The 16,922-nt window shown below is 46.6% G+C and overlaps 1 protein-coding gene across 5 annotated transcripts in view; it reads left to right on the top strand.

Moving 5' to 3' along the window:
• The window catches only part of LOC127578297 (anoctamin-4-like), a 113,346-nt gene that overhangs the window by 40,530 nt on the left and 55,894 nt on the right, over nt 1–16,922 (top strand). For all 5 annotated transcript variants that reach the window (XM_052030160.1, XM_052030158.1, XM_052030161.1 and 2 more), the window contains exons 3-5: nt 903–1,039; nt 7,175–7,333; nt 16,746–16,846. In XM_052030160.1, the coding sequence (XP_051886120.1) occupies nt 903–1,039; nt 7,175–7,333; nt 16,746–16,846 (397 nt within the window). The remainder of the gene's footprint in view (nt 1–902; nt 1,040–7,174; nt 7,334–16,745; nt 16,847–16,922) is intronic.

The raw sequence follows: 16,922 nt of genomic DNA on the forward strand, positions 1-16,922 counted from the left end.
GTGATTGGATGGGTTTCCCCCAGTGCTCCAGTTTCCTCCCACATCTCAAAGACATACGTTGGTAGGTAATTGGCTGCTGTGAATTTCCCCCTAGTGTGTACATTCGTCATAGAATCTGGGGGAAGTTGATGGGAATGTGTGGAGAATAAGTTGCAGGGAAGGTTAGTGGGGAATGGGATAGTTCTGTGAGCCAGCATAGCCTCAATGGGCTGAATGGGAGTCTCCTACATAATAAGGACATTTTGTATGGTAATGTGGTGTTTGATGCAGTTCCATCAACCCATTTAGCAATTCCCAATTTCTTTGCTCTCAAGTGGTGGATGAAGAGAGGCTTTGAACATTCAGTACCAACCTGAGATCATTCCAAGCAGCAGATCAGTAGAGTGGGAGAATTAGCCTCTGCAATATTAGTTGGGGCCTGTATCTTTTTAAAATGTCTCCGCACCTTCCACTGCACCAGCTCAGCTGCTGGGTAAATACAAAGATACAACGAACAATCTTCTGGAGGAACTCAGCGGGTCGAGCAACATCTGTGGGAGGAAAGGACGTTTTGGGTCAAAACCCTGCATCGGGTCCTGCATCAAGTACAAAGGTTGATTTGTAACGTCAGACAAACAGAAATCAAACTGCCGTTGTCGGCTCTTTCACGCAGTTTTGCTTTCTGTGGGGGAGTGAGGGATTATTTCTGATTTCTTCTGATGTAGGCTCGATCTGTTCATCAAAAGGTTGAATGTGTCCCTGTGCAAGTGCAAGACCACTTTGGCAACTTTTACAGAATATTTAACTAAAGCCTGGTTTTTATTTAAGATTTGTCTCTACACAAAGTCTGGAGCATTGTTCTTGGTTTGGCTTACTCTGCCCATTCTCTCTGGAACCTCACTCTCCTTCCCCCTCTGTTTCAGTGGCTCGAGATGTTAATATTTATCTGGGCGAATCTGAAGGGAGGGACAGCCCTTCAAAAGATGATGACTCCCTGCTTCATCCTGGTAGTTATACCAGTGCTTCAGGTGATGCCAGCAGACTAGAAATGGGCATTGAGGTAAGATGTCTTTACTTCACCTTTGGATACGGAGAGCTGTATTCAATAATGTTTTGGAACCACCAATGTGAGTCTACTGGGAAGCCATGGGCAACACTTACCAATGAGTGTTAATGCTGTGCCAAAGTTTAGCAGGGTTTTGAATCTAGGACCTTCATTTTCTAGGTAGTGGTAAAATAATACCTGCCAACAATTTAAAACTGTTACTGGTAGAATGAAGCCAGAAGTTGAATGATGATTTTTTTTAACACCAGGTAGGATTGTTGTCCAATTGCAATTGATGCAGGATTCTCTGGGTGGGAAATGGATAAACATCTCAAGGTGGCAAGTTCTGCTGTGACGCAAAAGTTTTAGAAATAGGACTGCAGGTGGGAGAACGTTGCAAGCACCCAGCAGGGTGGGCTCCTCGTCTGTAGGTCTTTGGTGTTTCATTCCCCACCATGTCCCTTCCAGAAATGTCGCCCTTGAAATTCTGCTCTGTTCACTTCAGATAAAGGGTCTTCAACCTGAAACCCGGCTCCTCTCTCCACAGGTGCTCTCACCTGTTGAGTGTTTCCAGCATTTTCTGGAGACACATGAGACTGCAAATGCTGGAAATCTGGATTAACAAACAAAGGAGCTGGAGGAACTCGGCGGGTCAGGCAGCATCTGTGGAGGGAATGGACAGTCAACGTTTCGAGTCGAGACCCTTCTTCAGGACTGGAAAGAAAGATGGGGGAGAGCCGGTATAAAAGGGTGGGGGGAGGGTGTGGAGCAGGACCTGGCTGGTGATATGTGGATCACCACCCCCCCCCCATGGATCCACCTATCACCTGCCTTTTTAGCTCCACCCCAACCCCCCCCCCCCCCACCAAACCCTTTTATACCAGCTCTCTCCCTTCTTTCCAGTCCTGAAGAAGGGTCTTGACTCAACGTTGACTGTCCATTTCCCTCCACAGATGCTGCCCGACCCGCTGAGTTCCTCCAGCTCTGTGTTGACCCAGCATTTTCTGTTGTTATTGTGAGGGTTTGGGGTTGAGTTGCCAGAGTAATAATGTGTGATTGAGGCTGGTTCTTGCCGGAGTCTGGTGCTGCTGTGGAAGTGGTGATCTGGTGCTCTAAGACCAACATACTGATCTTGGAGTCAAGATAATGATTCAGCTCCCCTGTAACCCTTCAGGGTGGCTGACCCTCTCCTCTCCTCTGTCAGTCCCACACCGTCAACAGCTGGGTGAACTTATCGAGTCACTTTTTTAAAAAAAATTCAAATCATTCTCCTGCTTTTTTTTTGCACCATCCCCGGTTGTACCGGCCAGTGTGTCGATATGGGGAGCACAGGACCAAGCCCCATCATAGTGGGAGCCCCTCCACCACATGGGCTCCAGAACTCGGAGGGGTCTCGCCCCGACATCACCCCCCCATGGCCACTAAGCACTTGCCCTACATCAATGCCCATCTCAGAGTGAATATCTAACACGCGTCATGTGAAATGATGAGTCAGCAGAAACAAAGGCCGTGCAACTAGTTATAGGAGATGGAATTGTACAGCCCACCACGTCCATGCTCACCATCAGGTACATGTGTACTGATCTCATTTACCAGCACTTGACCCATATTCCACTATGTCTAACTAGAACTTGAGAGTGTAAATTGGGATGACATTTTTGAAGGGAAATGTACTATGGAGATGTGGTCATTGTTCAGGGATCTCTTGCAGGATGTTAGGGATAAATTTGTCCAGGTGAGGCAGAGAAGGAATGGCAGGGTGAAGGAACCGTGGGTGACGAGAGGTGGAACAACTAGTTAGGAAGAAGGCGGCAGCACACAAGGTGTAAGCAGCAAGCATCAGATAGTGTTCATGAGGAATATAGAGTAGCAAGGAAGGAACTTAGGGCCTGAGGAGAGCGAGAAGGGGGCATGAAAAGGAGAATCCCAAGGCTTTTTACTCGTATGTGAAGAGCAGAAGGATGGCTAGAGTAAAGGTAGGACTAATTAAAGACAAAGGTCCCCAGAACAGATCCCTGCGGAACACCACTGGTCACCGACCTCCAGGCAGAATACGCTCCATCTACCACCACCCTCTATCTATGGGTGAGCCAATTCTGAATCCACACAGCCAAGAGTCCCTGGATCCCATGCCTCCTAACTTTCTGAATAAGCCTTCTATGAGGAACCTCATCAAACACCTTACTAAAATCTGTACACTACACCCACTGCTCTCCCTTCATCAATGTGCTTTGTCACATCCTCAAAGAATTCAATCAGGCTCGTGAGGCACGACCTGCCCCTCTCAAAGCCATGCTGACTGTCCCTAATCAGCCTATGCTTCTCCAAATGCTCATAAATCTGTCTCTAAGAATCTCTTCCTGTAATAACCTTGGATATATCCCATCCAGCCCCAGCAACTTATCTGTCCTAACGTTTTTCAATAGTTCGAGCACATCTTCCTGCCTCATATCAACATGCCCTAGCGTATCAGCCTGTCGTACGCCATCCTCACGTCAAGGTCTCTCTCTCTGGTGAATACTGATGCAAAGTATTTATTAAGGACCTCCCCTACCTCTTCTGACTCCAGGCACATGTTTCTCTTTTATCCCTGATCGGTCCTCCCCTCACTCCAGTCATCCTCCTATTCTTCACATACGTGTAGAACACCTTGGGGTTTTCCTTGATCCTACTCATCAAGGACTTCTCATGCTCCCTTCTAGCTCTCCTAAGTCCATTCTTAAGCTCCCTCCTGGCTACCTTGTAACTCTCCAGTGCCCTGTCTGATCCTTGCTTTCTAAATCTTGGGTAAGCTTCTTTCTTCCAGGTAGGTAAGCTTCTTGTAGGTTTGGGATCTGTTGAGTGTCAGGGTTCTATGGAATGGGAATGGCTGATCCCAGGTGGGATTTATAAAGCACGTTTAGTGGACCTGTCCAACGGGATGTGATGGACAGTTGTATGTGGGATAAGGGCCCTGCACATTCACTTGTTGGGTGGAGGATCTGCTGTTGAACTTATTGTGGCCATGCTTCCATGGTGAGATGGAAGGGGTTTGTTCTCCTCCGTCACTGCCCCACTCTCTGGCATCAACCTCACTCGCTATCACAAGGGCAGGAAGTTTAAGGAGGAAAGAGCGCCCTGCCATAGATTCGAGCCTTTTGCAGCAGTGAGTTGGATAAATGACTTTATCTGCTGGTGAAGGGATCTGCTGCACCTTGGTGCAGTCTTTCTCAAGCACCCTCTCAGTTGGTGCAGTGTTGTAGTGGGAAGGTTGCAGTATTCATGATTCACTCACTGCAGCAGAATCACTTTGTGTAAAACACACCATCACCATCACCTCTCCGTTTACCAGACGTGTGGCTCCACCTCCTCCCACGTTCTGCTCCCAATCCCTGGCACTGAAAACACACATTCCTCCCTTCTGTAGAGCTTTAACAGATAACACGTCTACACTTGATTTTTTTTTTCTATTTTTGTCTTATTTTGGGCTTTGTTTTTCCAATTACAATTATTTGCTAAAATTGGTTATTAGGGTTGTGGTGACAGAGCGTGGAAACGGGCCATTCGGTCCACACCAACAAGTGGGCACCCATCTGTATTAATCCCATTTCCCAGCATTTGGCCCACAGCCTTCAATGCCTCAGCAATTCAGTGCTCGTCCAGACACCTCTTAAATGCTGTCAGTGACTCTGCTTCCACCACTCTCTCAGGCCGTGTGTTCCAGGTACTCGCTGCTCTCGGGGTGAAAAAAGAAGGTCCCTCTCAGATTCCCTCTGAATCTCTTCCCCCTCACCCTAAATCTGTGTCGTCTAGTTTTATTCACCCTGAATGGATAGGCTTCAGTAAACTTTCCCCTTATTTGTATACCTTCATAATTTTATACGCCTCAATCATGTCCCCTCCTAACCCCCTCGGCTCCAGGGAGAACAGACCGAGCTTTTCCAGTCTCTTGTAACCAAACTGCTCCATCCCAGGCAACGTCCTGGTGAATCTCCCCTGCACCCTCTCCAGCATCATTACATCCTTCCCACAGGGTGGTGACCAGAACTTTATGCACTGCTCCAGCTGAGGTCTGACCAAGACTTTATAAAGTTGGAACATCTCCCTGTTCTTGTGTTCAATGCCCCGACTAATGAAGGCCAACATCCCATGTTCCTTCTCAACCACATTGTCTACCTGTGCTGCACCCACAAGGATCTTTGGACTTGTACTCCAAGGTCCCTCTGTTCCTCAATACTCCCTCCATGGTGAACATCCCAGCCTCATTAGTGCTCCCAAAATGCAGCCCCTCACATTCGTCAGGATTAAACTCCATCTGCCATTTCTCAGCCCATTTCACCAACACATTGATATCACCCTGTAGCCTGAGCACCCTCCACACTGTCCTCCACTAGTCTTTGTGTCATCTGTGAACTTGTTGATCATACCTCCCACATCCAAATAATCCATGTACATTACAAACAGAGGGCTCCAACACTGATCCTTGTGGAACACCACTGGTCACAGGCATCCAATCACAGAAGTAATCCTCCACCATCACCAATTGCCAAGCCAAGCTGCCTAATTTGTCAACTTGCCCTGGATCCCTTTTGAACCAGTTTCTCATGTGGGACTTGTCGAAGGCCTAGCTAAAGTCCATGCAAATCTCACCTGCTGCACTGCCGTCATCAAGACACCCCCAAAGACTTCACTCGAATTGGTCAGACAAGATCTGCCCTTGACAAAGCCATGTTGACTATCTCTGATTAGTCCCTGCCTTTCTGAGTAATCATTAATCCCGTCCCTCAGAACTTTCTCCAGTAACTTCCCTACCACTGATGTTGGGCTCACAGGTCAGGAATGGCCAGGCTTTTCCCTGCTGCCCTTCTTGAGCTTTGGTTGCTCAAACTTTTCAGGAAAATACACCAGCTTTTGGTCTCTGTCATAAATTGTAATTACTTAGTAAAGATAAATGATGACAACACGTCTGCAGCCAAGAGTTCTTGGACCCTTGCTTTCTTCCAACAGTGGGAGACCCAGTCACACTGACCAGTTTCTGATGCATGTAGACACATGAAAGCAGTTGGTCAGGTAATATAAATATGTTGGCGTTAGAAACTCTGCTGTTGTTGTTGTTATGTTTTGGAGAAGGGGTGCAGGTGGGGTTTGGTGGAATGGTCCAGGGGTGCGGGTTTTCGATTCTGGGAGTGACTGGAGAAGCTGAGACTGTTCGGGTGGAGGTGTTGATGCATGGGATGGTGAAGAGGTGTTTCCACTGGGAGGAGGGTCACCACCTGCTTGGGGGAGGGAGGGGGGAGGAATACAGCATGGAAATGGGCCCTTCAGCACAGTGCAGCAGGTAGAGCCACTGCCTCTCATCTCCAGGGGTCCTGGTTCAGTCCCAAGCTTGGGCACGCTCTGAGGGGAGTTTGCACGTTCTCCCTGTGACCTCGTGGGTTCCCACTGGGTGCTCCCACATCCCGGAGACCTGCGGGTTGGTGGGTTAATTGTCTGCTGTAAATTGCCCCCCTGGTGTGTAGGTGAGTGGTGGAGCCGAGGGAAGGGTACAGAGGGATTGGTGTGGATCAGCACCTGAAGGTCGGCACAGATTCTCCACAGCTCCATGCACCGAGTGCCTGTCCACACTGATCCAGTGGGAGAGTCGGGAACAAGAGGACATGACTACAAGGGGCCGTTCATTTAAAACTGAGACATCCCTCCTCTCAGAGGGAGGGGAATCTCTGGAATTCTCTGCCCCCGAGGATGGTGGAGGCTGGATCATTGGGCATTATTGAAGGTGGAGGTGGATAAATATTTGAAAGATCGAGGAACTGAGGGTTGTGGGGAACTGGCCCAGAACTGAGACTGGCATAGGTCAGGCATGATCAATGGTGGGGTGGGATTGAAGGGCCGAGTGGCCTACCCCTGCTCCAATTTCTCTGTGTGGTTGTGGAGGGAGGATTTTTCTCATTGAGTTGAGCTGTAATGCACTGACCGAGGAGAAGCAGATCCAAAAGGAACTCTCAAAAGGGGACCAAGGAATGGTTGGAAAGGAAAACTTTAAGGACTGTGGGGGAAAGAGCAGAAGAGGGGAACTGACTAGGCAGATCTCTCAAGGAGCCAGCATAGACATGGGCCAAATGGCCCCCACTGTGCTAGAATTCTCTGTGCACACGTTTTGTTCCTCTGTAGGATGCTGCGAACCAGAATAAAGGGAACGGCCTGTTCTTCAGTGATGGCAAGTGCCGCATCGATTACATACTTGTCTACAGAAAGTCCAGTACGCAAGCTGGGAAGCGGGAGATGTTTGAGAGGAACCTCCGAGCTGAAGGACTGCACATCGAGAAGGAGGTAGGCCAGGAGATGCCATCCCTTCTCTTAAAGTTTTGGAAACCTACCAGATACTGAAAGGTCTGGATAGAGCAGACGTGGAGAGGACACTTCCATCAGTAGGAGAGTCTAGGACCGCAGGGCACAGGTTCAGAATAAAGGGACATCCCTTCAGAACTGAGATGAGGAGGAATTTCTTCAGCCTGAGGGTGGTGAATCTGTGGAATTTATCGCCACAGTAGGCTGTGGAGGCCAAGTCATTTAAGGCAGAGATTGATAGGTTCTCAATTGACAACGGAGTTAAGGGGAGAAGGGGGGGGACAATGGAGTTGGAAAAAAAATCAACCATCATTGAATAGCAGAGCGCACACGATGGGCTGAATGGCCTAATTCTGCTCCCAAATTTTATGCTCCCTGATTTTTGAACAGTTAACCCAGGCAGAGTTAGATCTGCACCAGGAGATTCTAGGAAGATCCCAGACCTCTCCTGTACCCCCATCATTTGGTTATGATGCTCCAAGGATTACCTTCTGCCAGATCGCAGCAACGGTAGAAATGCACCTTCACAGAACGTGGAATAGTACAACACAGGAACAGGCCCTTTGGCCCATCATGTCTGTACTGACCATAGTGCCAATCTAAACTAATCCCATCTGCCTGCACATGGTGCGTATCCATCTCTCCCTCCCTCCCCTGCCTGTTCGTGTGTCTGTCTAAGTGCCCCATGAACATTGCTGTTGTATCTGCCTCCACCTCCCCCAGCAGCAGATTGCAGGTACTTGCCCCACACATGCCCTTTAAACTTTCCTGTCTCACCTTAAACCTATGCCCTCTACTATATGGCATTTCCACCCTGGAGAAAAGACTCTGACTCTCTACCCTGTCTGTGCCTCTCCGTGATTTTATAAACCTCCATCAGGTCTCCCTCAGCCTCTGGCGCACCACAGAGAACAACCCACGGTTGTCCAACCCCTCCTTGTAGCTCATGCCCTCTAATCCAGGCAGCATCCTGGTAAATCTCCTCTGCACCCTCTCTAAAGCTTCCACGTCTTTCCTATAATGAGGCGACCAGAACTGAACACAATACTCCGTGTGGTCTAACCAGAGTTCTATAGAGCTGCAACATTACCTGGCGGCTCTTGAACTCAATCCCCCGACTAATGAAGGCCAACACACCATACGTCGTCTTAACAACCCTACTAACCTGCATGGCAACCTTGAGGGACCTATGGATGTGGACTCCAAGATCCCTCTGTTCCTCCATGTGCCTGTGAGAAGTTTGTCATTACACCTCTGCACACACATGCTTGTGCATATGACAATAGACTCTCTTTTGCAACTTTGCAAATAAATAAATATTCCCTTTCTCCTGCAGTCTTTCACGTGGGTGAAGCAGACTGATGGGTCAACTGTGGTTTAGCAGAGCCTTGTGTTTAATTTTGCTGTGTTTGAGGCACTCTGAGGGGTGGGAAGCCGCAGTTATGGACACAGGTTGCTGAAGTGGTGGGCGGGTGTTGTTAGTCCTTCCACAGGTGGGACAGACAGACTCGTGTCGTTGGCACCTTTTGATTTCGATGTCAAATGAGGAAAAACCAAGGCATGGAAAGACCAACTGTTTATCAGGTCTCGGGATGTTGGTACAACATGGCGTGGCTCCTGTACAACAGCCCTTTCCAGCAGACAACCAGCTCCTGACAGAATGAAAGGAGCATTGTCCAGTTTGGTTAACGCTTTGAAGGAAGTTCCTGTATGACTACTGAAAATGATCAACAGGATCTGGAAGGTGACCGTGTCTGGGAGTCTCTAAACTCCCGCCCAGCCTCTCCCAGGTGGAAGAGGTGCTCACCGTGTGTTTGCTCAGTGTAATTCGAACCATCTCCCTGTTGCCGGTTACTTCAACTCCCCCTCCCACACTATCACTGATATGTCAGTCCTCGGCCTCCTCCACTGCCAGGAGAATTCCAAGCACAAACTGGAGAAACAGCACCTCATTTTCTGTCTTGGAACCTTGCAGCCTAACGGCATGAACATTGAATTCTCCCACTTTAGGTAATTCCCCCCCCCCCACCCCCCAACAATGCTCCTTCTCTTCTTCCCTTTCCTAGCCTTTTCCCCTCTCTCTCTCTCTCTCTCTCTCTCTCCTCACCTTTGACCCATCCCCTGGTGGATCTGCTCTCCCCTCCTCCCCCGCACCTGCCCATCACTATCTCCTACCTGCGTCTACCTATCACCACCCTGTGCCCACCCCACCTCCCCTCTTTTGTCCACCTATCACTGCTCTGCTTTTCCCTCCTATATATTGGGCTTCCCCTTTTCCTATCTTCAGTCCTGAAGAAGGGTCCCGACCCGAAACGTTGCCTGCCTGCTTTTCTCCACGGATGCTGCCTGGCCTGCTGAGTTCCTCCAGCATCAGCGTGTTTTTCATTTAGATTCCAGTGTCTGCAGTCCTTTGTTTCTCTAAATATCTGCGGTTCCTAATATTTTACCACTTTGGTTCCCACTTTGCAATTCCTGTTGTAAACTCCCACCTCCTTTTAAAGTGGGAAATCTCCCATGTTCCCTGCCTCCGATCCCACACCAACCAGGACCTAACAGGGTAGGACTTAATTCCTTGGAGTGTAGGAGACTGAGGGATGACCTTATAGAGGTGTATAAAATCACGAGGGGCATAGACAGGGTGAACACACTCAGTCTTTTTCCCAGGGAAATGGAACTAAAATTAGAGGGCACAGGTTTAAGATGAGAGGGGAAAGATTTAAAAGGGACCTGAGGGGTAACTTCTTCACCCAGAGGGTGGTGGGTATATGGAACAAGCTGCCAGAGGAAGTGATTGAGGCAGGTACAGTAACAACATTTAAAAGACATTTATACAAGTGCATGGATGAGAAAGTTTAGAGGGATACGGGCCAAACATGAACAAATGGGATTAGCTTTGATGCCCATGTTAGAAGGTAATCTTGGTTGGCATGGATGACTTGGGCTGAATGGCCTGTTTCTGTGCTGTACTACTGACTACCTGTGGAATAACCTACAATCCCTCCAAGTAAATCCATCCCGACTTGGAAATTTATCCCTGTGCCTTTGACCCTTATTGGGTTTAAATCTTTGAACCTCTTTCCCAGCAACACTGCGAGAGCACCTTGCAGTGGTTCACGAGGGTAGCTAACCACTGCCACCTTGCGGACAGCTGGAGATGGGCAATAAACGCCGGCCTTGCCAGCAATGCCTAAATCCTGGAAAAAATCAATCAATAAATATCTTGCTTGTTCTGCTTTAAATTAGCAGTGAAGCACGTTGAGAATTTCAGAATTGGCGTGGAAGCAACTTATCGTTTATCCGGAGGCTCTGCTTGTGAAGAAAGAGATGAATAAAAACAAAATGCTGGAAATCTTCAACCGGTCAGACTGCATCTGTGGGAAGAGAAACTTGGTTAACATTTCAGGCCAAAAACCCTTACAGCCTGACCTGATGAGTATTCCCAGCATTTTCTGTTTTTATTTTAGATTTCCAGTATCTTAATTTTTTTTTTGATTTTCATAAAGATAAATTGTATTGGTTTATTATTGTCACATGTACTGAGATACAGTGAAAAGCTTTTGTTTGCATGTCATCCAGACAGATCATTCTGTACACAAGTACTTCGAGGTTGAAAAAAGGAAAACTGAATGCAGAGAAAGTGCAGATAGACAAAAAGTACAAAGGCTATAACGAGGTAGATTGGGAGATCAACAGTTCATCGTAGCGTATGAGAGGTCTGTTCAGGACGCTGATAACAGCGGGATAGAAGCTGCCCTTGAGCCTGGTGGTACGTACTCTAAAGCTTTTGTATCTTCTGAATGGAAGATGGGAGAAGAGAGAATGACCAGGTCCTTGATTACAATGGCAGCTTTCCCGAGGCAGTGGGAAATGCAGATGGAACCAATGGAGGGAGGTTGGTTTGCATGAAGGACTGAGCTGTGTCCACATCTCTCTTCAATTTCTTGTGGCCTTGAACAGAGCAGTTGCTGTACCAAGCTGTGATAGAATGTTTTCTGTGGTGCATTTATAAAAGTTGGCAATCGACTATGACCTGCTTTCGCTCTAGTTCTGTGGTGACTGGTGAAGCCAATTTGGGAACCACAGACAGGACACAGTACTTTTGACAGGTTTACATAAGTCATGGTGTTAAATTATCACTGTCGATTTAATGCAATTTTCTGACTATTCATCAGCCAATGAATAGACCTCATTCACAGTTTAATTCTATTGGAAAGGTGTGCCGCTTTTTTAGCTAAAGCTGGATGAATTTCCTGGCGTTTGTTTGTGTGAATTTCTTATTGCCGTTTCTGAGAGAATAGCAAAAGAATCACATCCTGTTATTTGAGGAAGGTTGTTTAGAAACTGGTATAAGATCTAATTTTACTGACAACTAGAGCAGTATAAAACTTGTTTCAAGAATTCCTTATGCTGCCAACAAGTGCCATAAGCCTGTAGATTGAGAAGGTTTTGGAAACCGTGAACAACCTAAAAACTGATGAGAGGATGGATTGTGATTGGAAGATAAAATTAAGAGATTTTCCAACTGTGTATCTATCTATCTCTATCTCTATCTCTATCTCTATCTCTATCTCTCTCTCTCTCTATATATATATATATATATATATATATATATATATATATATATATATATATATATATATATAATATGTATATAAAAAAAATACTACCACCAAACATTTGTGCACCTTGTAGGCATGGACAGAGGAGGATTATCATGGGAAATAAGTAAACTTCAGATGGTTAAGAAAACATTGTATTATACAGAAGGCACCATTAAGTGAAGCAGAACTGCTAGGGGGCTAGGCTAAGTATCTAATGATAGTGAGAAATTTGAAAATAGCTGATGGTAGAAAGTACTGAAGAAATGTAATTGGATTGGGACCAAAGACCTATAAAACAAAAATGGTGAAGAAGGTGTTTGGCACGCTGGCCTTCAATCACAGCATTGAGTAAAGAAGTTGGGAGGTTATCTTGCAGTTGTACAAGACGCTGGTGAGGCCACACTTGGAGTATTGTTTTTAGCTTTGATCACCCTATTATAGGGAAAGATGTTACTAACCTGGAAAGAATACAGAGAAGATTTATATGGATGTTGCCAGGACTTGAGGGACTGTTACAGGGAGAGGTTGGGTGGGCTAGGTGATCTTGTAGAGCTGTTTTAAAATTGTAAAAAGTTCTGGTCACCCTGTTACAGGAAAGACATGCAGAAAAGATTTATGAAAAGAATGCAGGAAAGATTTACAGGGATGTTGCCAGGACTTGAGGGCTTGAGTTACAGGGAGAGATTGGCCAGGCTGGGTCTTTTATTCCTTGGAACGTAGGAGAATGAGGGGCAACCTTATAGAAATGTTTAAAATTATGAGCAGCATAGATAAGGTGGACAGTAACAGTCTTTTCCCCAGGGTAGGGGAGTCCAAAACTAGGGGGCATAGGTTTAGGGTGAGAGGGGAAAGATTTAAAAGGGACGTGAGGGGCAACTTTTTAGAGGGTGGTGAGTATATGGAACGAGCTGCCGGAGGAAGTGGTTGAGGCAGGTACAATAACAACTTTTAAAAGATAGTTGGACAGTTACATGGAGTGGAAAGGTTTAGAGAGATTGGGACTACCTTGGATGGAGAATCCTGGTCAGCATGGACCAGTTGGGCTGAAGGGCCTGTTTCTGTGCTGTATGACTCTGACTCTAAGAATCACTGCAGTGATAATGAATGTGTAGTGGTGACATTCCAAAGTTCTGTGGATTGTGGACCAGTCCCTGCGGAGTGTTGCAAGTATAACACCTCTGCTTAAGAGAAAGAGTTAAGGTGGAGCATTGTAGAGGAAAGTACTGGTCAATTATTTAAGGGTGTGGTAACAAGACACTTTTTGAAAAAAATTAGATTTGTCTGAGTAAACATGATTTCTTGAAAGGTACATTGTGTTTAACACTTCTAGTGTGGTTTTTTGAGGATGTAACTGTAGATGTGGAGGAACTGTTGGATTTAGTTGATCTGGACTTTCAAAGGTATTTGATAAGGTCCCACCAAATGATGAATAAAATCAGAACATGCAGTTGTCTGTGGTATTGATACATGTGGAGGATTGGTTAAAGAACAAAAAGCCAAAGAATAAATCAGTCGTTTGAGGCTGGCAGGTTGTTACTTGTGGCTCCCGTACAGATCAGTCCCAAGTTCCCTTCTATTTCTAGTCTCTGTTCCCTGTGCTCATTAAAGCTCTGTGCTCCCCCAGTTAATTAGTAACAATTTTAACATTTTCGTCCTGATTTCCAAATCACTCTGTTGCCTTGTCAGATCCTGTTTCTGATCTTCTCCAGTCTCGGGGCTCTCTGAATTCCTCCAACTCCGACCAATTGATCAGCCCCAAATTAGACCACATTTAGGTTCTATGCCCAAGCATTTGTGTCTTTAATGTGCCCTCCAAAGTGGTCAAAATTGCATGACTGTGTGTGCATGCTGCCTTTCTACCTGGTTCCTATTGAAATTACCCCTTAAAACTACTTTGTGCTTTGGTCACCTATCAGGTTATGACTTGGTGTGGATTGTGGTCAAATGTTTGTTTGCAGACCCTCTGGTGAAACAGATTTAGATGTTTTCTTCTCTTTGGGTAGTCTGTCAGGATCAAGGGTGACTTAATTCCACTCCAGTTCTGTGGGTCCTGAGGTGACTGGTGTGGAACCCACAGACTCTGCCACTGTTGGGGTGGTGGAAGGTGGTCCACTCCTGCTTACACTGGGTATCTGTGGGCTCCGTGGAATTGGTTCTCAACACCATCCCAAATGCTCCTCCACATTGAGTGGTCGTGAGCGGAGATTCCCAGGAGTTGGTGAGGGTGTTGATTTCAAGGAGGCTTTGAGAACATCCTTGGGTCTTGTCCTTTATCCTGGTGCTCCTCCCCGACAGCTCTGGGTGGTGTGTCTGTCTCCGGAGTCTAGTATCGGGCCTGCCCAGTGTGACTGGACCCTCGGTGCTGGGATGACTGGATGCGGACACTGACAGTGGTTCACTTGCCCTTCCAGTGAAGTTGGAGGGTTTTGCAGAGACAGCGTTGGTGGTACTTTGCCTGTGCCTTGGGGTGTCTGCTGTAGGTAGTTCAGGTCTCAGATGTGTGTAGGAGGGCAGGGATCTCTGCTGCCCAGTGCACCATGTGTTTTATGCCAGCTCTGAGTCGAAGTTATTGTCACTGTGAAAATGACTGCTTTGAGACTAGTTTAGTGCAGCAGTATGTTAGAGTTAGAGTTGTACAGCACAGAAACAGGCCCTTCGGCCCAACCAGTCCATGCCGACTGGGATACCTATCAAAGGTAGTCCCATTTGCTCATTTCTCTCTAAACCTTTCCTATCCACGTAACTGTCCAAGTAACTTTTAAATGTTGTTAATGTACCTGCCTCAACCACTTCCTCTGGCAGCTCGTTCTATATATGGATCACCATCTGGGTGGAAAAAGTTAACCTCTGGGTTCCTTTTAAATCTCTTCCCTTTCTGCCTAAACCTGCGCCCTCTAGTTCTTGATTCCCCACCCCTGGGAACCAGACTGTGTGCATTCTCCCTCTCTCTGCCCCTTGTGACCTTCATGATAGAGAAGATTGATCGCGACGGTAGTCTTTGGTTTTGCAGTTGTTACCTCTCCATTAAATCTGGCGGTTAAAGATCAGCCCATCGTGACAACTTGCACTGATGTAAAGCACTCAGTCTGGTAAAACGTCCCAAGGCACTTGATTCCCCGGAGAGTATCCAACAAAACTTGAGTAGAATCCATGAGCTGCTGGGACAAGGTAATGGGAAGATCAGCTTGTAGGAGTAAAGAGGTTGAGATCTCGGCAACTGAAGCCACAACCACCAGGGGTGGAGTGACAAAGTGGGAGGAATGCAGAGAGCTCGAAGGTTGTTGGACGGGAGGAGGAGACCGGGCTCAGGAGCACAAAGGTCGGGGAAGGATTTGAAACAAAGGATGGGAGTTTTAAAACCAGCAACTGCTTTACTGGTGCCTAGTATAGGACCATGAGCAAGGCCAGATGGTAAATCAGAGATAGCGTAAGGTAAGGCATGGGCAGCAGATGGAGGTCACTAGGATTGTGTTTAGAATTGTCAAATCCAGAGGTGATGCAGTCAGGGGTCAGAGTTTTCTCCGGCCTCTTCCAGTAGCCTCTGGCAATGTATGATCTGTTCAACTCAGTAACTTCCTGCTATATCGAGTCACGTATTCACTCCTAGGATTTATTAGTAATTGCCTTGTCATCCATGGCCCCTGGCTTGGGATTCCCCCACACCTTTTGACCTTCTCTTGCCTTCCATCCTTTCCCTAATTTTGCTGACTCGGATCTCCTCTGTTTCCTGTTTCCTCGGGAAGAATCCACTTGTGTCCTTCTTACACTGAAGTGTGGCCTGGGATCTCCATAAGAGTTGCACAGCAAGTCCCAGCCTGAACCAATTGTCCAAAAAGGTTCACCTCCATGCTCAGATCTGGTCCTAGTTAGCAGCTGTTGGGGCTGGTTTCAACTTTATCTCCAAGGAGATCTCCAGTTCTCCCTGGAGATTAACCCCAGTGCTTTATTAGCATTTTAAGTCCTTTACTGATCACTGCTTTTAATAATTCATTACCCTTTACCCTGAGATCCTTTTGCTCTACAACCCCAGACATGGCTGACTCTATTCCTTATCGAGGTTTCTCACAGGTGTTTATCTGCTGTAATTGTGGCTCTGCTGGGGAGTTGGTAGGTTTGTTGTTATTTCCTCTTATTCCGTCCATGGAAGGTGCAGTGGGTAGAGTCACTCCCCACAGAGCCAGAGACCTGGGTTCAATCCTGGCCATGGGTGCTGCCTGTGTGGAGTTTGCACGTTCTCCCTGTAGCCATGTGGGTTTCCCCCAGGTGCTCCAGTTTCCTCCCACATCCCAAAGACGTGTGGGTCACTAAGTTAATTGACCAATTCCTCAGAGGCTTGAGCACAAAGGTTGACATGCAGCAAATCAGTTAATTATCCTTGCTGACAATTTCTCTTAAAATTAAAATGTCATTTGTGTCATTGGTATGAAGTTGGACATCTCTACGCTTGTCCACTTTACGACAGTCTTTGAATGATTTTTTTTCCTCTGGGCTATGATGACAGTTTGTGCACTGTGAACAAAGTCAATCATTGCATCTTGCTGTGCAACGAGTGAAATGTATCCCACATCCACAGGTAAATTCGGTTCTTCCGAGGCAAAAAAAAATGCTTCAGAGTATTTGAGTCCAATAATGACAACTGGAGTCTCTTGCTCATAGTTCTTATAGTGTAGAGAATAGAGAGAAGTTTTCATGAAGCAATGTGCATGTTGCCTGTGAAGGGGTTATTGTATACTGTATTGTATGTTTTGAAGCATTTTCAAAATCTCATTCAATAAATTTATGCTGTTTTACAGTCATCAATAACCAATGATGATATAATATTTGTGAAGTTACACGCCCCATGGGAGGTTCTTTGTAAATACGCAGAGTTAATGAATGTACGAATGCCTTTCAGGTGAGCTAAAATCGGCTTTCTTCCTCATTATTCTGTTGGTGGTACTTCTGTATGGTTAACATGGATATAATGTGAG

The sequence above is a fragment of the Pristis pectinata genome, chromosome 15 (genome assembly GCF_009764475.1).
Source record: "Pristis pectinata isolate sPriPec2 chromosome 15, sPriPec2.1.pri, whole genome shotgun sequence".
NCBI lineage: Eukaryota > Metazoa > Chordata > Chondrichthyes > Rhinopristiformes > Pristidae > Pristis > Pristis pectinata.